We start from the raw sequence: 25,981 nt of genomic DNA, 5'->3' as shown, positions 1-25,981 counted from the left end.
GCCCCCACTGCCCCATACCTTGACTGGGTTGGCTCATGTCACTTTTTCTTGGTGTTCACCCTAAAGAGCAACAGTGGTTCCCTGTGAAAAGTGTCCTTAAGGAGATAGTTGGACCCTCCCCAACTCTGAGTTGCTAGGAATCATTTGGCCTTGCAAATTCAAGCCAGGGGGGCAGATGGAAGCACTGAGGATTCAGCACTCCTCCTAGTTCAGGCCCAAGTGCAATGGCAAACATCAAGCCCACGAGTCTTCCTCTGAGCTTCTGTGTGTGTGTGTGTGTGTGTGTGTGTACACATATAAATTCATTGTATTGCATATGCTCAGATTTAACTAGAAAAAGATGTTCGTTTTTTTGTTCCTTTTAAAATTAAATTTCTTCTGGCATTCACAGGCACTGAAATCAGAAGGGAAAAATGTTTTGTTCAACTTGAAAATGTTTTTCAAATACATAGCAGTTTGACTTTGGAGTCTGGGAAATGACATCCTGGAGGTTTTTCCAAAAACTAACTTGGAAATTAGCAAGTTATGAGAAGCAGTAAACTCGCTTGTTTTTAAACGAACACTGCTACGCAAATAAAAGCTAAATGAGGGAAATAAGGGAGCTGATTTCTTTTATGAGGCCATAACAGAAGGTTCAGTCAAAGGAGAAAATGAAACTCTGGGTTTAATACGAACACTACAATTGATTACACACCGGTATCTGGGTTGCCGGTGGGAAGTGAGCCCAGCCCAGCCTGACCACGCCCCCATCAGGGCTTCTTAAATGACAGCTTCCTGAAATAAATCAAGGTTGAGCAATTTTCAGTGTTTGTCTACATAATTGGGGAAAACATTTAGCTTGAAAGAATGGACACAAGGGGACAGACGGAAAGTCTCCATTTTTCTCTAGCCAACAAGGATCACAGTGTAGATGTTTAATTAGAATTCATTAAAAAAAAAAAAAAAAGATGGGGCTCATTCACTTGGGTAAGCATTCCAAAGAAGCTGAATGTTCTTTAAGGCTCTTGCCTAGTGGGGGCTGGATTCAGAAATGAAAACCTAAATTTGTACTGTAGAAAGCAACGTAGAAGACTGGATTTTATGCTTAAAAAAAAAAAAATACTAATCTACAAAGAATGTTTGACTATTTTCCCTGGGGACAACTAAAAGGGTATGTTTAACACTGAATGGACTAAATAACTAAAACTGTCCAAAGTCTGAGTTTTGGGAAACCAGGTGCTTGTCTTTATTTAAAACCATCTCAGTAACCTCAAAGGGTGTTTAAGGTGTGCTAATCTGTTATCTAGCTCTCCTATGGATATTTTGTATAATTTTATACCTTCATAAAGAATAGTTTGAGGAAAATCTATAAAAGAGTGTAAAACCACCTAGAGCCTTTTTAGGGTGTCACCTTTAAGATTAAAATATGAAGAGCCATTCACGAGATGGATCCTGGTTCAGAAAATATCCTTGGAAAACGGCACAGAAATCTTGGTGATTGAGATTATCCTGGAAAAGCCAAGGTGAACGGATACCCAAATCAAAACCCAATGGCAAATACTCTTTGGGCGACACTTTGGACATTTCCCAGCCTTGGCGACGCGAGACGCTGAGGTCATGTGCATTTAAACACCAGACGTTGATACGAGGTGGAAGACGAGAATGGTAATGTGTCGAAGGCCTCTCTGAAAGCATCTGAATCTTGTGTTCTTGCAGACACATCAGGCCGAAGTCTCTACCTGTAGTTTTTGGTTTGGGGATCTTGTAACCTTAAACACGATGCGTTAGTTATTGCTACCAACACCTCGTTCATAAACTACTCCGAGGTGCGCCCCTGCAGAGCCTGGGGGGAAGAAAGTACAAGATGATGAAAAGGTGCGTGCCTCTGAAGAACCATGAGATAGACGGTTCTCCAGTGTAATTGGTCTCTTGCCAGCGTTTCACAGCTGCCATGGAAACAGCTGGACGTAAGCAGACACGGTAACATTTCTGTGTCTAAAACATGATGGCAGATGGGGGTGGGTGTGGACCCTGCTTAAGGTTCTCTTTCCCTCTGCTCCTCCTCTGCTCGTGCGTGCTCTCTAAAAGAAATAGATAAAAATAAACATAAAAAATAAAATATGTCAGAAGCATGTTAGTAGGTTCCACACATAAGTTCCATGAGTCCTTCATTGTTTCTAAGAATAATATTAAAAATAAAGAAGCCTGCAACTCCACAGGTGGCATAGCACATCCAGATAGAATTCCTTTTCCCCCACCCTGGAAAATGTATTCCTATCTTAATCTAACATCATTTTGGTGAGATTTTTTTTTTTTTTTTTTTTTTTTTATAAACAGAGTTCAAAGTATAGTGGCTTTTTTTTTTTAACGTTTATTATTTTTGGGACAGAGAGAGACAGAGCATGAACGGGCGAGGGGCAGAGAGAGAGGGAGACACAGAATCGGAAACAGGCTCCAGGCTCCGAGCCATCAGCCCAGAGCCTGACGCGGGGCTCGAACTCACGGACCGCGAGATCGTGACCTGGCTGAAGTCGGACGCTTAACCGACTGCGCCACCCAGGCGCCCCTTGGTGAGATATTTAATACCTGTATTTGCTATGACAAAACTAAGGATGTGACGTTACTAATCCTTCTCAATCCAGCTGCTTGCTTAGGCCGTCATACTGTGTCCAGCCTAAAATAAAGGGCCTCTAGGGAGGAAAGGGAGAGTCTTTGGAATGCACCCGGCGGGTTAGACTGTAGGTGGTCGACGTAGAATATTTGTGGATGGGCAAATGCAGCCCTTTAGGAAAGTTCCAAGAAGAACAGTCATATAATGAGTCACTATAATGTATACTGGATAAACGTAAGCAGGGTTTAGATTTACAGACATTTCAATGTTTGGTAAAGACTGGGCCATTTTTTTTTTTCTTTTAAAGAAAAGTTTGCACCTGTTTGCACAGTGACCCGAATTCTGATTTCGCCTATTCTTCGGCTTGCCCTTAACCTAAGATGGTGGTTTGAGGGCCTTGAAGCATTTTGGCAGTGTCAGAGCTGATCTCGTGGTACTTTCACCAAAGCACTTTCTCCTACAAATCAAAACCTGGTTAGATAAAGTGCCCAAGTTCTTCTTCTCTTTCTTTGACTTCTAAGCCAAGAGTATGGCCAGACTCAACCTTCCAGTTCCCATTTTTGTCTTGTAGATTCTTTGAACTCTGTCTCCCCTGGCCAATCTGCACAATACCTGGCTTGACCAAGCTTGAAACTTCTCTCCATCCCCAGGCCCTTGAACTTTGACCCACATTTACCCCAAACAACCCCCCCAAAAGGGCCCTCCTGAGAATCAACTGATCTCAGGGTCAACATCTCTGATCCACTGTCCTGTCCACCTCCCCATACCCAGGGAACATTTTCATCCCTCCCTATTACAGAAAAGTCCTTCTCTGGCTAGTCTTAGAACACTTGCAGAACTCTGGATCAGAGGGGTTACTCTATTGCTAGAGGCCTTTCCCCTCTTGCAAATAATTCTTTCGAATAAAGCCTAGCCTTTCCTATATCCAGATTTGGGATTTGTTTGATAGAGACAATAGCGAATTCCACCCTAGAATACCTTTATGTGACTACCCTATCATTCCCTTTCAAATATCATTTTGTGGCAAATTTTAGTTTGTGTTTACTCCCCCTTATGCAACATACAATCTTCTGTATCACAGAAGACCTTCTAGGAAGGCGTTTGAATTTTTCCTTTAACCAAGACAACAAATAAATAACAACAACAACAACAACAAAAAATGAGGAGGGGGAGTCATTTTGTTTAAGGGTTAGTATTTAGCCTACACTTGGGACTAGATGAGGAAACCAGGTAGAGATCTAAAGACTGCTGCTGGAACACGAAGTGGGTCCCTGACTTTATTTTTATAGTGTCAAGTCACAAGCATTAGATATAACTGATGAGGTTATAATAGAGACAGTTGACTCTTGAACAACATGGGTTTGAACCATGCACGTTCACTTATTTGTGGATTTTTTTTTTTTTGATAAATCCAGCACAACACTGTAAATGTATTTTCTCTTAGGATTTTCGTGGTGTTATCTTTTCTCTAGCTCAACTTAAAGGATACAGCATATAATACACATAACGTACCAAATATGTGTTACTTGACTGTTTATGTTATCGGTAAGGGTTGTAGTCAACAGTGGGCTCTTAGTAGTTAAGTTTAGGGGCAGTTCAAAGTTACCCGTGAGGGACACCTTGCTGGCTCCATCAGTAAAGCATGTGACTCTTGATCTCAGGGTTGCGAGTTTGAGCCCCATGTGAGTTAAGAGTTTACTTAAAAAAAAAAAATTTTTTTTTTAAGTTGCACATTTTCCACTGGGCCCCAACCTCCACGCTGCTCAAGGATCAACTCTCTATATAAATGTAACTACAAAAGCATCTTCCACAACCAAATATTATGCTATTTGTGTATATTCTCCCCTTTTATATATTTTAGAGCTGGCTTTCCCAGCATTCATGAGAACCATTGAGAACCTGCTGTTTAGTACCTCCTTCTCAGAGGGTTGGGGGGGGTGCACAGATAGCCTATTACCTTGTCTTATTACTGTTTCTAATTGAATAAATAGTTCACAAAGAACATGGATTTTAAAAAGTGCTGTATCACTTTAAAATAATATATGGAAAAACTATTCATTCTATTAGGACATGTAGGCCATTGATTAACGACATCAAACTGTGTGTTTTACTTTATATACTGGTTAATTCAGGGACCTTGATCTCACCAGATGCATGATCAGGTCGGTAGTAATCGGTCATACAATTTCTTTTTAATTTTTTTTCATGCTTGCTTATCCATTTTTTTGAGAGAGAGAGAGAGAGAGTGTGTGTGCGAGTGGCAGAGGGGCAGAGAAAGAGGGAGACACAGAATCTGAAGCCGGCTCCAGGCTCTGAGCTGTCAGCACAGAGCCCAACACAGGGCTCAAACTTACTAGTTGTGAGATCGTGACCTGAGCTGAAGTTGGACGCTTAACCGACTGAGCCTCCCAGGTGCCCCAGTCATACAATCTTTTGTTCACTCCAGTAATTGATCCTAGAAGTTACATAGTATTGAAGAAGACATTACCTAGTATGTTACACAAGATTCTCAATTACCTCCTAGAGTACTGATACAAGCTATAAACCCTAAATTATTTACCAATGTAAGTGACTTATTGACTCTTACTTTTTCACGAGGTTGCTAGATCCGAAAAGCAGGACTTTTTTTTTTTTTAAATATTTATTTACCTTTGAGAGAGAGGGAAAGAGAGAGGGCGAGAGACAGAAGGCCAGGCAGGCTCTGTACTCTCAGCATGGAGCCCAGCGCGGCGGGGCTCGAACTCACGAACGTGAGATCATGACCTAAGCCGAAACCAAGAGTTGGACACTTAACCGACTGAGCCACTTAGGTGCCCCTAAAAAGCAGGACTTCTAAATCAAAACATCTAAATGATCTCCCTTAACATAGGGAACTGTGAAACAGAAAAGCTACAAAAATAAACACAAGCATCTTAAAACAGTTCGTGTCCACTAGGTTTTCACTTCTCAGATTGATGCATTTTCTATTTCTTTCAATGTGTGTTTTTGAGAGAAAGAGAGAGTGTGAGTGGGGGAGGGGCAGAGAGAGACACACACGGGATCCAAGCAGGCTCTGAGCTGTTGGCACAGAGCTGGATGCGGGGCTTCAACCCACGAACTGTGAGATCATAACTTGAGCCGAAGTTGGACACTTCACCCCCCCGAGCCACCCAGGTGTCCCTGAGACTTTGATACATTTTTCTAAAGCAGTGGGCACAGCCATTCTCCTGGGAGCCACGGGTTATCCATTTATTCATCCGGTAGAGATTTTTATTCTATACCCTGCACTTGTAACTTCCTGTTTCCCACATCTCTGGCAGCATTCCCTCAGTTCCAGCTTTTGTCATCTTTATCTGGCACTATCACATTAACCTTCTAATTAATCTCCTTACAGCTATTCTCAGGACCCCCAAATGCGTCCTGCCCACAGTGTTTGGGTGACCTATCTCATGCAGTAGGATAGCACACTACTCTTTAAAGCATGCTAACATCCAAGCACCGTAAAACTACCCGTAAGGTCTTTTACAACTGGATTTCTGCCTCAGTCTCGACCCTTAGCCCTTCCTCCTGTCCATTCTCTGGAATCACAGAACTCCTGGTGACCCACACTCCCACCCCTGGCTATGCGTTTGAGGCGTATCGTGCTCCGCTTTCTTCTTTTTTCCTCTTATTGCCACTGCCTGTCATGATGCCACCTCCCCTGCCTCCTCTGAGACTCAACACTGGCATTATCTAAAAACAAAAACAAAAACGACAGCCTAGACCTTGTATCTTCATTCCCTACCAGATGGTTCCTTATTGGCCCTTGAAGCTACCGCCTCAGAGCCACTCAAATCTTTGGGTAAAATCCATAAAGGCTGTTTCTACAAAGATGATTTAAGGGCTGGCCCCCTACAGGGGACAATCCTGTAAAGAAGTAATTAACTGTTCAGGGTGCTCCAGATACGCTAGAAAAATCCACAAAGTACTAAGATAGCACCCTAGAGATCTTTTTAAAATGGAGTTTCCCCCCATCTGCAATGGCTCCTCAGTGTCCCTGATGGAAAGTCAGGGCGCAAATTTGGTCGAGAGTCCATCAAAGTTTTTTCGGTGTGAAAGTAACAATCCCGTTCGTTTCTGAACTGATAAATATTTGAACCCGAAACCAGATTTTTATTTGCTTTCTAACGAGAGTGTCAGATCTCCTTTCTTACCTTGTCATTGCTGAGCAACAGCTTAAAATTTAGTCATTCATTTAACCAGCATCTGATGATACTTATATGCTAAGTGCTGGGGAATAAGCAATGACCAAGACCGACCCCAGCCTGCTTTCCTGGGATTCAGGAGTAGGCAAAACAGACAGTATTAAGTAAAACGATGCAGTAATTGAAGACTGTTGGTATCGTTTGGGCCACAACCACGGTGAAAGCAGAGACCTACTTGAAAGAAGGTGGTCAAGAAAGAGTGCTTTGGGCTGTTTCATTTAAGTTAAGGCTTGAAGACTGAGGAGGCGGAGTGAGAAGCTGGCAGAGACTTTTAGGCTGACACGGGTGGCGAGGGCAAAGATTCCAAACTACACCAGGCACTGTTCCAGACTCTGGGTCGCAAACAGGGTAGGGCATCCATTCCAGGTGAGGATAGGGCCAATAAAACAGAAATACATAGTCTAAATGCAGGCAGCGTGAAATTCTACGGAGAAAAAGGAAAGGTGTGTGGAGAGGTAACTGTGTTAGGGAAGGAGGTCACGGAAGGCCTTTCTCAGAAGGTGGCATTTGGGCACAGGGCGGACTTGATGGTCACTTGCAACTCGTGTGTAAATGGGTTCATGGCAAATCTAGAATGTTGCAACCTTAGCGGTCTTTCTGATTGATTTCTGTATTCCTTTGGAAACCGGTGTTCCCAAGCAGCCTGAATGGCCCATCAGGCAAGGCCCTCAGGTTTTTAAGAGCGTGAAGCCACCTTCGAACTGGCCTTTTCCATCTTCGAAGCAAAACTTGTGCTGCGATGCAAATCCATAAGACATTTTGTTGAACAGTAGTTTTGTACAAAGATAGGCTTTGCTCACCACCGTGCGGGCCTCCGCCTTCCTGCATGTGGCAGTAAGAGACAAGGGTTCAGGGATATGCCTGTTGGCCCAGAAAGCAGACACCGGCAAGGCTCAAGTCAAGCCTCTCTCATTACAAAGGGTCACGGGGAGGTTATAGCCCCGGTCACAGGCCCATTTGGGGGCTGCTGACTGCGTGGTCAACAGCCCCTCCTAATAGAGTTAATCACTCACTGGCCAACTGGACAATCAGTGGCGCCCTGCTCTCCTCTCTCCATGTCGCCTGTATTCCTCCAGACTCCTTCCTTTGCCTCCTGCAGAGAGCAGGCGTCAGGCAGGGGACCCTCTGGGATTCCTGGCCCTTCCTGCTCAAAGACCGGCCCTTCAGGAGAGTCGTCTAACTCCAGGGGAGGAGAGCCCATTCTTCTCCGCCTGGGAGAAACCTTGCAGTGAAACCCTCCTCCTGCCAGAGATGTAGAGGAAAACAGCAGAGATGGGGCGCCAGACGAAAAGCAGACCGTGTTTTCAGAAGAAAGACATCGCTGTAGCCAAAATGAAGAGGAAACTTGCTTTTCAGAGATGATGGGCTAGAGAATATTTACATGTCTACACCCCCTCGTCAAATGCAGTATCATCTTAGTTCTTAGAATATGTTCGTTTCGGGAAGTGGTGAGTTGCAGGTTTTTTGGGGGTTTTTTTTGGTTGAGCTCTAAAAGTTGGTGTCATTATATTTAAGCCAAACAAGCCCTTCCATAGAGCTTACTAGAACCAGAAGTCTCTTGGCAGAGAGGCTAAAGGATCAGGAATTCCGGTGCCCCAGGTTAGAACTTAGAATGTTAAGGTCTCACGCTGGGCTGGCTCAGAGTATGTCTGAACCCTTTGGTTGGCAGAAAGGTGTCACCAGCAGGTGGAACTGAACCAGTCTGGCTGACTGGTTTCACGCCTTTGGTATGAGAGCCTCTACCTGAACGTCAGAGCTTGGGTACTCTCTCCTGTACAGAAGACTGTCCAACGTTTAGACATTTCCCAGGAGAGAGGTTAAATCTTAGACGAGGGCCCATTATATTTACAAATGGATGTGTGTTGCTGTTCCCAGGGCTGGTGATGGTGGGGGAGGGGAGCAGTGGAAAAATGACTGTGTGGGTCCTAATTTTCATGAGAATGCCTCTTTTCAGTTTGGAGGGAAGAGAAGTATAACCAGAAAGGTGGGGGGAGGTGAGGAATATATAAGGGTATTGATAAACACATAGCCGATTGAGGGTATTATGGAGATTGGATGCTTGGGTCTGTAGACCCCAAACTGACTTGGCACACGGAGCTGGCTATCATGTTGATAGTTGTTCAAAAATGAGTATGAAATCGCCCTTGGCCAGTGTTGATAGCACGGCCACGGATGTCAAACTGAAAATTGGAAATAGATGTTTGGCTACTCCCCCGATACATTGAGTAGATGGATACGTAGCCAGGGCGCCCTCACCAAAAACTGACGTCATCTGCATTGTCGTAAGTGAATTTTCTTCCTTACATCCTATGATTATGGCTTCCATAATTTTGTTAGCTTGCATATTGAATTTTTATTCTTATGCATTTCCTTAGCCCTCCATTTCCTTCCCAGCCTTTTAACTGGTAATTTTGTTTGCTCAGGGACCGTAGCACAAGAAAGCACCTCGTGATGAAACAGTGCTTCTCCCATGAATGCGCAGTCGTTTGAGCATGAGGCAGTGTGGCCCGCACTACAGAGAACAGCCAGGCCTGAAGGTCTGGGACTACCGTCCACCGTTCCCATCACCAGTTAGCTCAGTGTTAAATTTCTTGCCAAGTAAGAGAAAGGGGAAGACTTGGACATACGCGACGGGAACCAAATCCAGGCAAGCAGAAGGCCCCTAACCCTTGTATTCCCTCCAACAAGGACCATTAGCACAAATCCTTCCTTAAGACTGCTTTCCTGATTAAAGATGGCCGTAATCCCTTGGAGTTAGAGTGGCATTACGTGTGCCTACACCAGAAGCCATATTTCTTTCTGTGCGGTGCGGTCAACTGGTCCTGTGAAAGGCAAGCCACTGAGATGTGGTTGACTGTACTCAGAATTTGGATGGATGAGGTTTGTGGCTTGACTCCTTGGAGTCTTTAACCCTTCCAGAAAGAAAATCTTTTGTGTTTCCCTTGAGTGACCACCATTCCGATCTTTTCTGAGTTGTGTAAGAATGTAGACTGATAGACTCTCGGGATGACCCACTCTCCTGAACCTGCAAGAGCCATCTCTTTACAGGAAGCCAACATAAAATGACCCAATTCCGATCAACTGTGGAAGGAGAGCCTGTGGTGTCCTGAAAGACCCTTAGCCTAAAATCAGGCTCAGGGTCAGGTCAGCGTGATGGCCTCCCCGACCTCACCGCCTCCAGAGACTTCCTCCTCCACAGATACTGCCGTAGAAGGACAGGCAAAGGCAGTGTGATCACATTCTCTTAGAGTAGTTCAAGGCTACACTCTCCGGAGCTAGAGAGATTTCCAGATCTAGTGAGCCTGAATCCCATTTTAATCCCAACCAAATCAGATTTTAATTGCTTTTTCCAATTGAATATTTTTCCTTCAGGAAATTGACACACATCACAGAAACACAAGTACATTCGTCTACGTGGCTGTTTTTGTTCTAGTAAATGTTTGGGGTTTGGTGGAGCTGAAAGGGGACACGTAAGAACATTTGTTTTGATGACCAACGGTTTTTAAGACAGATGCTTTATGGTGAAACACAAGTTACCTAGGTGGCTAATGACCAGGGTTTTAAGAAGGGTCTGGGCAGACATTCATTGTGTCACTCTCCTAAGTTTTCCCATTTGCTGGGCCCACTCCTAGAACATGAGTGATCGAATTGTGGGAACGTTTGTAAAACACGGATGAAACACAGAAATTGGCCTAGGTGAAGTGAACTAAATTTTGAAAAAATCACCAGGAATTAGGGTAGGTACACAAAAACATCTTGGGAAAATTGAAAGATCAAAACCTGGTCACTAAATATAACCTACTGGTGTCCCCTTCTTATATTTATGGAGAAAAATAAGAGAGTGATTTGCCAGTGTCCTTTGAAGGTAGAAACTACTGTTCTCCTGAATTACGGCCAGAGCACATCCCTTATTTGCTTTATCGTAGGCACCATATATAGGCTGCTGTTAGCAATGTTGATTTTTAACATCTAAATGGCTCCCAAGCTGACGTAGATCTAAGCAAGTGAGGACTTAGGTAAAGCCAGCAGCAGCTTATTATTAATGCACTATGCTGAAAAGCTCCAGCTTGCCGTTGCTAAAGACGAGAGCCCTGGAGAAAATGACAGTTCATTTTGGAAGCTAATATTAGAAATGGTACCACTCCCGAGGCCAGGCTAGTGAGCTGCTCATTCAGCTCAGGGATGACCTTGCACGCAGCCTTGGCAGGACTAGAGATTCAGGAAAAAGGGCCATGGACATTACACCACAGCTTGCCATTCTCATCCGTGACCACCATGGAACCATCATGATCCGTGAACAGTGATGGCATGGACCGTGGTCTTAGGTTCCTCCACATTGCCAAGGTCATCATGGAGAACCTTAGCCAGGAGGGCCAACCCCTCAGTCTGTAGATGGCATTGCTGACAGTCTTCAAGGAGTTGTCATTGCCACAGCTCTCTCCCTTTCTGAGCATTGTGACATCAGCACAAGGGGTCAAGATGATAATCCTTTGTCTTTACCTTTCAAGTGAGCACCGGCCTTGTCTAAGATGCTGAAGATATCAGTGGGCTCTGTGAGGTATTGAGCACATCACCCCATCTGCTGTTGGTGGGATCTTGCTTCCGGAAAGTGGGGATGGAATTTCCATTGGCTATCAGCTTTCCATTCTCAGCCTTGATGGTTCCCTGAACACACTAAGGGTAGAATCTCTTCCTAACATGTAGTCTGTGTTATCCAGGTCAAGGAAGGAATCCCAGTGTCCACTTTGGAAGCAGGCTGGTGACTAGACCCCTAATACAGGCATGTCCCCTTAGCTTTTACCAACTTTTACCAACATGACGAGGATGTGGCTGGTGCCCCATAAAAAGGTGAGCTCACTTCTCTTGAGGGGGAACCGAGAGAGCGGCATGAGTTGTGAACATGAAAAAGTAATACATTTTAGGCCACGTCCAGGTAGCAAGGTTGAACAACAGCGGTTATGATTGTTCCAACCTGTTTGGTTCCTGAGTTCCAGATGGCAGGTGACATGAGGTTTAATGGCAAGAAATTCACCCAAACATTTACCTAAATGTCTTCAGCTTCCGATTTCAGAACACAAGAATTTGGATAGTGAGGGATACGTGCATGCTTACTGCCTGTTTGCATCATACCGCATGTATGCATTCATTTAGGACCCAGGCTTTTTGCTGCAGCCAGGGGATAAAACAAGCATATAGCCTAGATTAGAGGTAATCGTATGAAAATGAGTGGAGGTCGATAGCCGCTTAATTGTATAACTGTGATTTCCAGAGTGCTTAATAGGTGGGGTGAGTTTCTATTTTTTAAATATGTACAACTTGGTTTTAATTAGGTTGTAAAATATAGCCACGAATCAGGTCATGATTTCACAAATGTTTTACTAGAAGGGAGAAAGCCCACTTGAAGACCAGTATTAAAGAGATAATCGCATGGGTTATCCATGGGTATGGAAGAATCCAGACGGAGGTTTGTGACTGACCGTAGTTTGCAAAGTGTTAACGAGAGCTGGGCAGACTGATCTGGGAGCATGAAGGGGACCCCAAGCCCAGCTGGGTACGAGGGCCACAGACAGGGTCCCTCCAGAGGTCCAGACATGTTCCGGTTAAAGCCATGCTAACCTTGAAAGTACTAAGAAGCCAGCCATGTAGGCTGTTCTTGCCCCATAAAGACCAAGGATGATGCTTGGCTGATTGGTGAAGCTCATGGGCAAAGAATCAGCTCTTGGGCTCTTGGCTCAGATTGCTTGGGGTGATTTTCCTGAATGTGTTGGGTTTCTAACCCGTGAAAAAGTCCCGTTGCAGATTTTACTGTTTTCTATGCAGGCAAAAACAGAAGAGTCTTAGATTAATAGTCAGCCAAGACTAGAGATGGACTTTCCTTCCAGCTTAAATTCTGAGACTTTTTTTTTTTTTTTTTTTTTTTGCTGTAGCCTAGCCTGGCTGGCTGTGTTACACAGCTTTTTAGCACATACTTGGAGATGGGAACAGTCTGTGGCTTGAATCAGATAAGAAAGTTGAACTTAGTGAATGACTAACATCTACTGCCTTTTTGCTTTTGGGGGGGGGTCTATAAAAATAATGGTTTTGATCTTTTGGTATTATTTTACCATTTATTTTCCTGTGGTCAGCAGGACTAACAATGAAAACACTTAAAAATATGAGAGAGAAGGGTCATGAAAAGGAACGTTCTTTGCAATGGTTACACTCTTCTCTGAAGTAAATTGTTGTCGTTGTTTAGAGAGGGAACAGGAACAGGGGAGAGGGGCAGAGTGGGGACAGAGAGAGAGAGAGAATCTCAAGCAGACTCCATACTCAGCACGGAGCCCTGATGCGAGGCTTGATCTCATGACTCTAGGATCATGACCTGAGCCAAAATCAAGCGTTGGATGCTCAACCAACTCAGCCACCCAGGCACCCTTTGTTGTTTGTTTTTGTGTGAAAAACTCAAAACAGTACACCCAGTGGCCACCCCAGACCTCAGTTCTACCCCCTAGTGATTCTGTCATCCACGATTTCCCATGTGCCTACATGCATTTATATGTAAATACATTTTTTAAAAATACAAATGGGGTCGATATATACTCTTGCAGCCTGTGGCTTTTTTTTTTTTTTAATTTAACAGTATATTTCATAAGGCTTTTTGAACTGTTGCATAATTTATTTTAACTGGTGGTCTGTCATGGCTATTGAGAGTTGTTTCCAGATTTTCATGGTTGGTTGATTGGTTGAAGGAGGGTAGGCTTATGCATGATTTTAACTTTTGTACATGCTCTGTAATTATTAGTATTGAAGACACCCATTCCCGCAGTGGGTACCATTTTGGATGCGACATCTGTCCAGTGGCGAGTAAAGGACACTGGTCTCAGCCTTCTGCTGCACAGTTCATTGGTGAAATGGTACAGATAAGCATTTGGAAATTTTCTCAGCAGCTGTGACATCTTAATCCCTCAGTCTGAAGGGCAGTCAAGTGACCTCTGTTGAGTGCTACATGGATGTAATGGGTTAGGATCATGGACTTTGAGTTCCTTAAGGAAAGATACTGTTTGAATATATTATTCGTCAGATGCTAGCTGTTGGAGCATGGTGGAAAGACCATAGGATTTGCAATCAGAAAACAAAACTCAAGTCCAGTTCCGCTGCACTGATGGTGTTATCTTTAGCGAGACACTCACCTTCCCTAAACCTCAGTTTCCTCATCCGTAAAATTAGAATGATACGAACATTAAATAATGTCTATGAAAATATACTCCAAAGAATTCCCTACACGAATATTAGGTTATCATTTTACCCAACTCCTCTCTAATAACGAAAAGGAGGCTTAGTTGGTTTGGAGTGACTTTCGCAAAGATGTTCATACATCTGTGACTGAATTACTAATCTCTGTACCCTTAGTGTTTGCCTTCAGAAAGGTCAGAAACAGCTCTGAGCTTGCAAAAATGGAGCATTAGAATGGCAAATGTTGTAACTTATTTTATTTTTCTCACCTGTCGTTTGTGCTTTAGCTATTATATCTGCATTTCTACGGGACTTTGAATATGCAAAGACCAGTTTTCTGACAGTCTTCTGTGATTTATGGTGTTTGCTCTGTAATTTCTTTGTTTTGGTGCTTCAGGCATGGAATGAAATCTTATTAGTTTGAAATTACAGTTGCTTCTCTGAGTGACTCACCACCACCCCACCCACACAAACACACACAAGTACACGACACACACTGGAATGGGCTCAGAATTTTAAAAAGTAAAGAAAATAAAGTAATGCCATAAGCATGAGAAAACATTCACCAACTGAAAACAACTTTTCACACTGGCTGTTAGGCAGTGGCCTCTAGAATGTTCTGAAGTAACCATAACAAAGGACTGCTTTTAATTCACTCCCTGATGCCACAGAGCCCTGTCTTCCAGGGAGAAGAGAGGACCGTGTACCAAGTAAACAAGAACACAGCCCCATCTCTTTGTAAAAGTGTTGATCTGAACAGTCTCCACAGCTAAAAATTGCTCTAGCATGAGTCCCCTGGTCCCAGTTTGGAGTAGGTGGATTTTCAGCAGCTTTCTCTGTGCCATGGGCGGTCCCCCACTCAGTGCCCTGCAGAACCGGATTGGGGCAGAGCTGGGGGGAGCTCCTGAAGCAAAGACTATTTGTAGCCCCCATAGCTGCTTATCTGGAATCAATACTGGAAGGTGTTGTCAATAACACTTTGCAACAAAGGACTTCAGGGACACAAGGAAGAGGTGTTTGGGGACGTATTTCGATGTCCAGTGTCTGTCTCTCTCTCTTTAAACTGTGATGACAGTCACATATCATAATAGTCGCCTTTTTGAACAGTGTGATTCAATAGTTTTTCATGTATTCATGAAGTTGTGCTCCATTACCACCATCTAAATTCAGCCCGTAAGATGGGGCGCCTGGGTGGCGCAGTCGGTTAAGCGTCCAACTTCAGCCAGGTCACACGATCTCGCGGACCGTGAGTTCGAGCCCCGCGTCGGGCTCTGGGCTGATGGCTCGGAGCCTGGAGCCTGTTTCCGATTCTGTGTCTCCCTCTCTCTCTGCCCCTCCCCCGTTCATGCTCTGTCTCTCTCTGTCTCTCTCTGTCCCAAAAATAAACAAACGTTGAAAAAAAAATTAAAAAAAAAATAAATTCAGCCCGTAAGAAACCTCCTATCCCCATTCCCCTCCCCTCCAGCCCCAGACAACCACTGATCTACTCTCTGTCTCTGTGGATTTGCCTGTTCTGCACATTTCATATAAATGGAATCATACAATATTTGTCCTTATCTGGCTACGCAGCATACTGTTTTCGGGGTTCCTCCACGTATACAGCCTGTATCTGTATCTCGTTATTTTTTTTATGGGCAAATAATATTCTGTCGTACCGATCTACTACATTTTGTTTATCCATTCAGCAGTGGATGGACGTTTGGGTTGTTTAAACTTCTTGGCCACTGTGAAGGATGACCCTAAGACCATTCACGCGCGAGTTTCTGCGAGGACCTATGTTTTCAGTTCTCGTGGGTACATGATAGGAGTAGAACGGTTGGGTATCTGGTCTGTCTTTATCCAAATCATCACATCAGTAACCTGAGGAAAAGGGGAAGGCGCTTCCTGTGGTTGGACCAAGAGACAAGATGGGTATGTACTGGTGGAGCAGCTATGGTCTTTGGATTACATCTTAGTGTTCGAATCTCCAGCAGTTAAGGAACGATATGACTAATTCTTGACTTTTTAAAAAATAAACCCATGGGTAGGCTATAAATCCCAAGGACTCAAAACGTTTCCATTTTGAGACCTGAGGGACATACTGTTGTTAGTGTCGTTCCCCCATGGTAGAGGATAGCTGGAAGACAGGCGTTCACATTTATCAAAATACGGGTGTGGATGGGGGTTGGGGGGTTGGGGGTGTAATTTGAAAACAGACCCTTGTTGCTCCCTGTGTCATACGGAGGACTTCACTTTCATTATAACAACAGTGGAGACTTTACGCCATGAGAATGGGGATGCTTTGGGTTGGAGGGGGGAGGACGAATGGGGGGCACCAGGCGATCTCAGTGTATAAAAAAGAACGAGTAGCTGCTGTACTAGTAATAATGTTCCTTCAAGGATCCTCTATTTTCAAGACTATCCAGGTTTCATTTATACTAACGTGAAGAGTAAAGTATTGTTAATGTGAGATGTGTTAAGACAGTGAAGGTGTCTGTTGGGACTGTAATAGCTAGACAGGGCTACCGCACTAAGAGAACACGCACTGTTTTCTGTGACTGCGCCTGATGGGCCCAGATGTTAAGAACAGACCCCAACTTAGAAGTCCTTCCATGCCGGTAAGACATGTTTTGTGTTGACAGAATTGATTTACTAGAAAAGCCTTTTGTCTTCTTGGGATCGACAGTAGACCATCCAGAGAACTGGATTTTTTTTTTCCCCACCTGTATATTTCCTTTATCTTGTAATCAGGGCAGAAGTAAGCAAATAGGCTAATTCCTCATCACGAAATGCTACAGGGCCCCAGCACCGTGCAAGGGACCCAGACAGTTTGCTAAAGCGTTAATGATCTATAATTGCTTCCTGCCTTGCCTCCTCTCATGGATTTTTCCTTTACGCATAGGCCTTTGGGGCCTCAGTCCAAAGGAATGTGATGGATGATGGAACTTAATTTGGTCCCTTTAGGTAGGAGGGCCCTTCAACAATACAGAGTGAAGCCTTCCATTTAGGGCAAGCCACGTCAAGTTAATCATTATACTCTTTAACTGCAAACTAAATGGAGAAATGGTTCTCTTCTGCCACAGTACTCTTTTTAATAGACTTTATTTTTTAGAGCGGTTTTAGGCTCGTAGCAAAACCGAAGGAAAAGTATGGAGACTTCCCATATACTCCCTTGCCCTCAACCAAGCACAGCCTCCCCATTATGAACATCCCACACTAGAGCGGTACTTTCGTGAAAACTGATGACCCTAACTGACACATGATAATCACCCAAAGTCCACAGTTTACAGTTCACTCTTGGTGTCGTACATTCAATGGGTTTGGACAAATGTGTAATGACACGTATCCACCATTATAGTATCATACGCAGTAGTTTTCCAGTGTTCCACCTATCCTTCCTCCCCTCCAATGTCTGGCAACCCTTTGATTTTTTACTTCTTCACAGTTTTACCTGTTCCAGAATATTCTATAGATGGAAGCATCTAGCATGTTACCTTTTCAGATTTTTTTTTTTTCACTTAGTAGTAGGGATTTAAGGTTCTTCCACGTCTTCTCATGGCTTGAAAGCTCCCTTCTCTTAGCGCTGAGCAACACGCCTTTGTCTGGATGTACCACAGTTCATTTACCCGTTCACCTGCTGAAGGACATCTTGGTCACATCTGAGTTTGGGCACTTAGGAATAAAGCTGCTACAAACACTTGTGTACGGGTTCAATGCACCCAATTCATTTGGGTTAAATACCAAGGAGCACGAGTGCTGAATCTTAGGGTCAGAGAATGTTCCGTTTTGTCAGAAACCACCAAACTGACTCCCAAAGTGGCTGTGCCATCTGGCGTTGTCATCAGTGATGAATGAGAGTTCCTGTTGCCCCACATCCTCACCAGCATTTAGTGTTGTCAGCGTTTTAGATTTGGGCCATTCCGGCCAACAGGCACATGAAAAGATGCTCAACGTCGCTCCTCATCAGGGAAATACAAATCGAAACCGCACTCAGATATCACCTCACGCCAGTCAGAGTGGCTAAAATGAACAAACCAGGAGACTATAGATGCTGGAGAGGATGTGGAGGAGCGGAAACCCTCTTGCACTGTTGGTGGGAATGCAAACTGGTGCAGCCGCTCTGGAAAACAGTGTGGAGGTTCCTCAAAAAGTTAAAAGTAGATCTACCCTATGACCCAGCAATAGCACTGCTAGGAATTGACCCAAGGGATACAGGAGTGCTGATGCAGAGGGGCACTTGTACCCCAATGTTCATAGCAACACTTTCAACAATAGCCAAATTGTGGAAAGAGCCTAAATGTCCATCAACTGATGAATGGATAAAGAAATTGTGGTTTATATACACAATAGAGTACTACGTGGCAATGAGAAAGAATGAAATATGGCCCTTTGTAGCAACGTGGGTGGAACTGGAGAGTGTTATGCTAAGTGAAATAAGTCATACAGAGAAAGACAGATACCATATGTTTTCACTCTTATGTGGATCCTGAGAAACTTAACAGGAACCCATGGGGGAGGGGAAGGAAAAAAAAAAAAGAGGTCAGAGAGGGAGAGAGCCAAAGCATAAGAGACTCTTAAAAACTGAGAACAAACTGAGGGTTGATGGGGGATGGGAGGGTGGGGAGGGTGGGTGACGGGCATTGAGGAGGGCACCTGTTGGGATGAGCACAGGGTGTTGTATGAAAACCAGTTTGACAATAAATTTCATATTTAAAAAAATAGATTTGGGCCATTCTGATAGATATGTAATGATATCTCATTGTTTTATTTTGTAATTCCCTAATGACATGTGATGCTCATATCTACAGTAATGTTTTTAATATTTTAGACTTTTTGATTCTAGAAGATCCAGCGCACCTTTTTTTTTGTTGTTGTTAGCATGATGATGTTGTTTTATTGAACCAGTAAAATGCAAAGAAGCTAAGCATACTTTTTGCTAATGTTTCCATTCATATGCTCCATGAGGACAAAGATCTTATCTGTGCTGTTCTCCGCGGTCATCCTGAAACCAGCGCAATGCGTGGTCATTCACTTGCACTCACTATTTGCTGAATAGAGTGGATTAGATGGTCCTCGTCAAAAAGACACATCTACATCCTAATACGCGGGACCTGTGAACACTATTTTTTTTTTTTTTAGAAAAAGAAGGATGGCAGATGAATTCAGTTAAGGATCTTGAGATGAGGAGATCCTCCTGGATGTCTGAGTGGGCCTTCAATCCAGTGGCCAGTACCCTCATAAGAAAAAAGCAGAGGGAGAGTTGAGATGGGCAGAAGGGCAGGAGACAGAGGGAAGGGGAAGAGGCAAGTGACCACAGGGGCAGAGATTGCAGGGATGTGGCCACAAGCCTAGGAGGGCCTCCAGCCACCAGAAACGGGAAGAGGCAAAAAAGGGTTCTGCCCTAGAACCCTGTAGGAATGCGGTCCCCTGACACCTCGATTGTAGACATCTGGCCTCCAAGCCCTAGGCAATCACTAATCTATTGGTCCGACTTTATGGATCTGCCTGTTCTGGATATTTCATATAAATGGAACCAGGCAATATGTGGTCTTTCGTGTCTGGCTTCCTAAACTTAGCATGGTAGCACCTCCTTTTCTATTCTAAATGTTTTATAGTGCCCGCTTTGCTTTCTTTCAAAGCATGTTATTCATAGATAATATGACCTACTTACATAATTTCTAAAACTCTGCCTTGTAATAAGGTGACTTTTAAAATAAGCAAATGCTGGGGCACCTGGGTGGCTCAGTTGGTTAACTGTCCGACTTCAGCTCAGGTCATGATCCCACGGTTCGTATGTTCGAGCTCCGCGTGGGGCTCCACGCTGACCGTGCGGACCCTGCTTGGGATTCTCTCTCCTCTCTCTGCTCCTCTCCCACTTGTGCTTTTTCTCTCTCTCAAAATAAATAAGCTTTAAAAATAAAAAAATAGGGGTGCCTGGGTGGCTCAGTCGGTTAAGCGTCCGACTTCGGCTCAAGTCATGATCTCGCGGTCTGTGAGTTTGAGCCCCGCGTCTGGCTCTGTGCTGACAGCTCAGAGCCTGGAGCCTGCTTCGGATTCTGTGTCTTCCTCTCTCTCTGACCCTTCCCCGTTCATGCTCTGTCTCTCTCTGTCTCAAAAATAAATAAACGTTTAAAAAAATTTATAAAAATAAAAAATAAAAAATAAAATAAGTAAATGCGAGGGCATGTCCACATAGGGTAATAGTAGGATCCTTACACCTATAAACAGTGTCACTGTGAGTGTGTCAACTATGGTGGTGTGGACACAGGCATGCGGTGTGCGAGCCTCTCACGCATCAAGCAGCCTTTCCATTGGTGACCCAACTGCCCCACATGGTTAGCAATTCTAGATAAAGTTTCAAATCAACCGAAATTTCAGTCTTCCCTCAGTTTCCTTGGTAGTTCTGTTCTCAGAAACTTCAGTGTGTGTTCAAACCTCGCAAGAAAATATTTGGTGGTTCCTTCTAGCAGAGAATTAGGCTCTCCCTTCAGAGGATTACAGATAGGTGTTCACCTACAAGGATGTCTGGCAGAGCCCTCAAGAATCATATTGGACACAAAGAACGATTTCCTAGGGTGACCATCTTGTGCGTTCAATGGCGTGTCGTATCCCTGGCCTTCCCCCCTCTTAATGCTGCTGGTGCCCGTAATCATCGAGCTAATCAGGAATGTCTGCCAGGAGACAGCATGTCCCTTGTGAGGACCTGTAGTTAGCTCTTCTGAACTGAAACACTTCCGTGTGCACAATCACCTCTGGGTCCCTAGTCCATCCATTTCTGGGGTTTTTTTCCTCTCTTATTTAAATAATTTCTACTTGCCATTCTTACATTTATAAACCTGTTTGAAATTCTTTTGTCTTAAAAAGTTTTTTTTAATACTTCTTTTTATTAAAAAAATTTTTTTTCAACGCTTTTTATTTATTTTTGGGACAGAGAGAGACAGAGCATGAACGGGGAAGGGGCAGAGAGAAAGGGAGACACAGAATCGGAAACAGGCTCCAGGCTCTGAGCCATCAGCCCAGAGCCTGATGCGGGGCTCGAACTCCCGGACCGCGAGATCGTGACCTGGCTGAAGTCGGACGCTTAACCGACTGCGCCACCCAGGCGCCCCAATACTTCTTTTTATTTTAAATTCAATGTTTATTTTTGAGAGAGAGAGAGAGAGAGAGACCGAGTGAGAGTGGGGGAGGAGGAGAGAGAGGGAGGGAGACACAGAATCCAAAGGAGGCTCCAGGCTCGGAGCTGTCAGCACAGAGCCTGACGTGAGGCTCGAACTCACAAACCGTGAGATCGTGACAGGAGCCAAAGTCGTACGTTTAACCGACTGAGCCACCCAGGCGCCCCAAAGCATTTAAAAATTCTGTCTGCTGCCCCACTTTTGCTGACCTTGATCCCACCTTTATCTCTCACCTGGATTTTGCAATATTCTCTTACCTGGCCTCCTTCCCTTTAGTCTTGATGTCTTTGCCCCCACTCTGCCCAGGACACCAGAGGACAGATCAGATCTGGCTGTGCCTCTTCCCCGAACATACTAGTAAGCTGAACATCCAGATGCCCTTCCATACAGTGTCTCATGGCCAGACCCACCGGCACATCTCCTCATACTTGAGAAGAACTTTTGAAATGTTAACATGTTGAAACCTAGTACTCAATGGGATGGTATTAGGAGGTAGGGCCTTTGGGAAGTGCTTTGGTCATGAGGGTGGACCTTCATGAATAGGCTGAGTGCCCATGTAAAAGACACCCCAGAGAGCTCCCTCACTCCTTCTGTCATGTGAGGACCCAGCGACAAGATGGCTGTCTGTGAGCCAGGAAGCAGGTCCCCATCAGATACCAGATCTGCTGGCATCTTGATCTTGGACTTTCCATCCTCTAGAATATAAGAAACAAGTTTCCCTTGTTTATAAGCCACCAGCCTATGTTTAGTTGCTATGGCAACCCAAGCAAGCTAAGGCAACCACTTGTTGAGATGTGATTGACCTACAATAAACACGTCTTTCACAGCTTTATTGAGGTATAGTTCACACACTGTACAATCCACCCATTGAAAATGTCCATTTCTATAATTAGTGTGTTCGCAAACTTTCCACATACTTAAAATGTACAGGTTGGAGAATTTTGGCCTAGGTGCATATCCCATTTGTAATTTCTTTACCGCCTTCCTGGCAACCATTGGTTGCATAGCTTTCTGTGCTATAAAGTTAACATTTCAAGAATTTTATAAAAACAAGATCATACAGTATGTACTTCTTTTTTCTTTGGTTTTGTTCTGGCTTCTTCATTCTGTCTCTACATATATATGTATCCATAGGATTCGTTGGATAATTTTTTTCAAAGCGTGTCGGCTTTAGGATGAGACCTTCTGTTTGTGTCACGGAGACCTCATACAGGGCTCGGCTCATTGTAGCTTCCCTGTAATGAATGCGAGGGCAGAGACAGGACTCCCCGGCCCACAAGAGGTATTGCTTCCCTAGGACTTGAAAAATAGAGCTCTATTTTCTGTTTAAGGAGAGCTGTCATTACAGTAATTGGTATTTGAAATTTATGGGTCAGAAACAATATGCGGCGGTAATATTTTTTTAAATGAAACGAACAACTGTCCTGATTCTTAAAAACATCCTTCAAACGTAGCAAGCAAAATAGAAGTGGAGTCAGAGGGACTTGTGAACTCCAAGGAAACTTAAAAATTTGTCTGCAGGCCCCCTGGCTGTCTTCACTTAATGATTTCAAGGGTTCCTGTCTGCGGATTTTAAGTACTCTTAAGCAAACTAGAATTACCATGCCTGCAATATTTCGTTTTTGTTGGTGAGTGGGGAAGGGCCAGTGTTGAGAAATGGATCTCAAGCGGCTTCTGAGACATTCCTGGTCGTCGGTGATGGCTGCAAGTTTTCCATCCCCACACATAATTGTCAGTCTGATGCGGTTTTTACAGGTTCACAGGAGGGAGGCGGAAACATAAAAGAGCGAGCCGGTTTCCAGGACAGTAGTTCCTGGTAATAAGGGGACGGTAAAGAGGTTGAATTTCAAAGTCCGATTAGAAATCACAGCTATGGAATTCAGTGATTGTCACTGAGGCTTTAAAGCCTGTGGATTTGGCCTGCTGTGCACACAGTGGTTCTTGGTTTTTTAACCCAGAGCAAAATGGGCAGTGGGGCACGAAACATAAACAGTGCCTTCTGGGGGACGTGAGTACGCTGGAATAATGCTCAGAATTAAGCGAGCTAAAAGAAAGCACCAGAATGTGGCCAGGCCCTAAAGCATTCATGGCCGGTCTCGTCCCACAGCAAGGTGACTCCACCCATCACGAGCTGAACAGAGACCTAGTAAAATCAATACGGTCGTGGTAAGATGAGGAGGTTTATGATTAAAGCCCGGGACAAAGGGACCCGTGCGAGAATACAGTGTCACGTGGGGCTTCTCCAATTCTCATGTGCACGCGAGCCACCTGAGAGTCTTGTGAAAGCCGGGCTCTCATTCCGTAGGTCCGGGCTGGGGCCTGAGATGCTGCATTTGAGACCGGGGCCCAGGGTGGGGCACACACGGCCCGTCTTCAGTCCACACTTCGCACGGCAAATGCAGGCTTAAGTAGAGGGGCTGCTCTTCCAGCTTTGTGCCTGATCCTGAAAGTGTCCTCGAGAGCTCTCTGCCAAAGGAAGTCTGTGGTTGATAGTCCTTCCTGTTCGTCCCTGAAGGGTAACAGAAGTCGAATTCTGGTTTCTATCTTGTGCTTTACGAGAAAGAAGGGAGCGGAGCCGTTTCTTCATTAATGTCATCGTGAACAATCACTGGAGAAAACTCTAGGTTGAGTTGTCTGTATTTGAGGGTTGGAAATGCTCCTGCCGTGTATCTTACTGATGCTCCTGATTACTGAAAGAAATTAAATTATATCCAGTGTGTTGCCTACGTGCATTTAGAGTAACAGTGTAAGATTCAAAAATAGAGTAACATTCGAAAAAATTTTTATTTATTTTTGAGAGAGAGAGAGAGTGAGTGAGCACAAGCGGGGGAGGGGCAGAGAGTGAGGGAGACACAGAATCGAAAGCAGGTTCCAGGCTCTGAGCTGTCAGCACAGAGCCTGACATGGGGCTTGAACTCACAGACCGTGAGATCATGATCTGAGCTGAAGTTGGACGCTTAACCGACTGAGCCACCCAGGTGCCCCCCCAAAAAATTCTTAAGCAGAAGCTCTGTAACAATCACTTTTCTTTTCTTTTCTTTTCTTTTTTAATGTTTATTTTGAGAGAGAGAGAAAGACAGAGAACACATGGGGGAGGGGCAAAGAGAGAGGGAGACACAGAATCTGAACCAGGCTCCAGGCTCCGAGCTGTCAGCACAGAGCCCGATATGGGTCTCAAGCCCACGAACGCAAGATCGTGACCCGAGCTGAAGGTGGATGCTCAACCAACTGAGCCACCCAGGTGCCCCCAGAACAGTCACTTTTCTGGTTAAAACTTGAGAACAAAGACTGTCTGATTTGAGAACTATCCCATCTTTGAGGTATTATCATGGTGGCATAAGGCACAGATTTTGAAGCAAAACTCCTTGGATTCGAATCTTGTTCTCTACCTGCGTTCTGTAGGTGTCATTGGATTAAGTGAATTAACATTTGTAAAGCTCTTAGAACAGTACCTGGCACACATAGGAACTATGGAAATGCTTTTTGAGTATATCATTCAAATTAAGGTATGTATTAATGTCCTATCTTAGGGGCGCAGTGGTCTTCTGGAGTTCAGACGGCCTGTTTCTCTTTTTATGGACTAAGACGCATCCTACAAGACTTTCCCAGGAGGCAGCTGGGTCAGAGAGGAAGGGGATTTCCACCAACAGACTGGGATCCCCCAAATAAATTCACACAACCGAGGGATTTCACTTACTCGGTTAGACTCACCCCCGTCCTTTGGTTTTGCAGTTGGTGATGTATATTGGCCAGATGGCCAAGGACATCCTGAAGTGGCCCCGCCCCTTCTCCCCTCCCGTCGTGAAACTGGAGAAGAGAGTGATTGCTGAGTATGGAATGCCATCTACCCACGCCATGGCGGCCACCACCATTTCCTTCACCCTCCTCATCTCTACGATGGACAGATACCAGGTGAGGCCGCCACCCATGCCGTGAGGTGGCAAAGAGAGGTTTTGCTTCAGAGTTGTCTTTTCTGAGGGGCTTTGAGGTTTATGAAATCGAGACTCGGGGGGACTGAAATGTATTGAGCCATCAGTGACAGTTTCTTCGTAGAGAAAGGGACATGTGGGTGAGCATCCAAGTCAGGCTGTGCCTCAGAGTGAAAGGCACACCCCCCGGTAATAACACCCCCCGCCCCCAACGAGCATGACATGGACTGCTCCCGACGAGACAGTACGTGATCGGTTTTCTCATCTTCTGCTTGCAGCAGACGTGAGGAGCTTATGATCCTCGTACATGGTCCTCCAGGGCTGAGATGACTCCACCCAATAAATCCTCTTGCTAGACTCCCCGGGGCCCAGGGCAGGAAAGAGTCTGTGCCCCCCCGTTGGCTCCCAAGGATGCCTCTGCCCCTGGTTGGGGCTCAACCACTAGAAATAATGGCTCCGTGTTTTCTAGATTCCTCTCTAAATGACAAGAGATTAATAACTGTTGAAAACGGAAGAATTTCACTTCATTAATATCTGCTTAGATGCCGATTACTCTCAGACCTTTCAAAAGTTACATCAGTACCGCGGTCAAGTTTTGCTTTGCCTACCTGAGGAGTTTGGCTCCACGTTTGCGTTGAATTTAATAATTTTTCCCTTTTACTCTCTGGAAAATTTAGATTTCGTTAAACCTAGCAGTCATGTATGTAAACGACAGTGTCGTTTCGCCTTGTCCCTGCACCCTCGAAGCCCGTTCTGTGTTCTGCGTTGTGCAGAACTAGCGGGGGTCAGCCTGATGTAGTTGGACAAGGACAGGATTAGCGCTGGATCCTGGCTCTCTGCCTCTGGAGTCTTCTACCTGGTCACCTGGAGTCA

The 25,981-nt window shown here is 44.6% G+C and overlaps 1 protein-coding gene across 3 annotated transcripts in view; it reads left to right on the top strand.

Annotated features, from left to right (window-relative positions):
• SGPP2 (sphingosine-1-phosphate phosphatase 2) overlaps window positions 1–25,981 on the top strand; it is a 111,133-nt gene that overhangs the window by 58,482 nt on the left and 26,670 nt on the right. For all 3 annotated transcript variants that reach the window (XM_040450888.1, XM_040450890.1, XM_040450889.1), the window contains exon 3: window positions 24,912–25,091. In XM_040450888.1, coding sequence (XP_040306822.1) covers window positions 24,912–25,091 — 180 coding nt within the window. The remainder of the gene's footprint in view (window positions 1–24,911; window positions 25,092–25,981) is intronic.

The sequence above is a fragment of the Herpailurus yagouaroundi genome, unplaced genomic scaffold (genome assembly GCF_014898765.1).
Source record: "Herpailurus yagouaroundi ecotype Mexico unplaced genomic scaffold, PumYag 202, whole genome shotgun sequence".
NCBI lineage: Eukaryota > Metazoa > Chordata > Mammalia > Carnivora > Felidae > Herpailurus > Herpailurus yagouaroundi.
The sequence above is the reverse complement of the archived record's forward strand: the minus strand, read 5'-3'. Positions and strand labels throughout refer to the sequence as shown.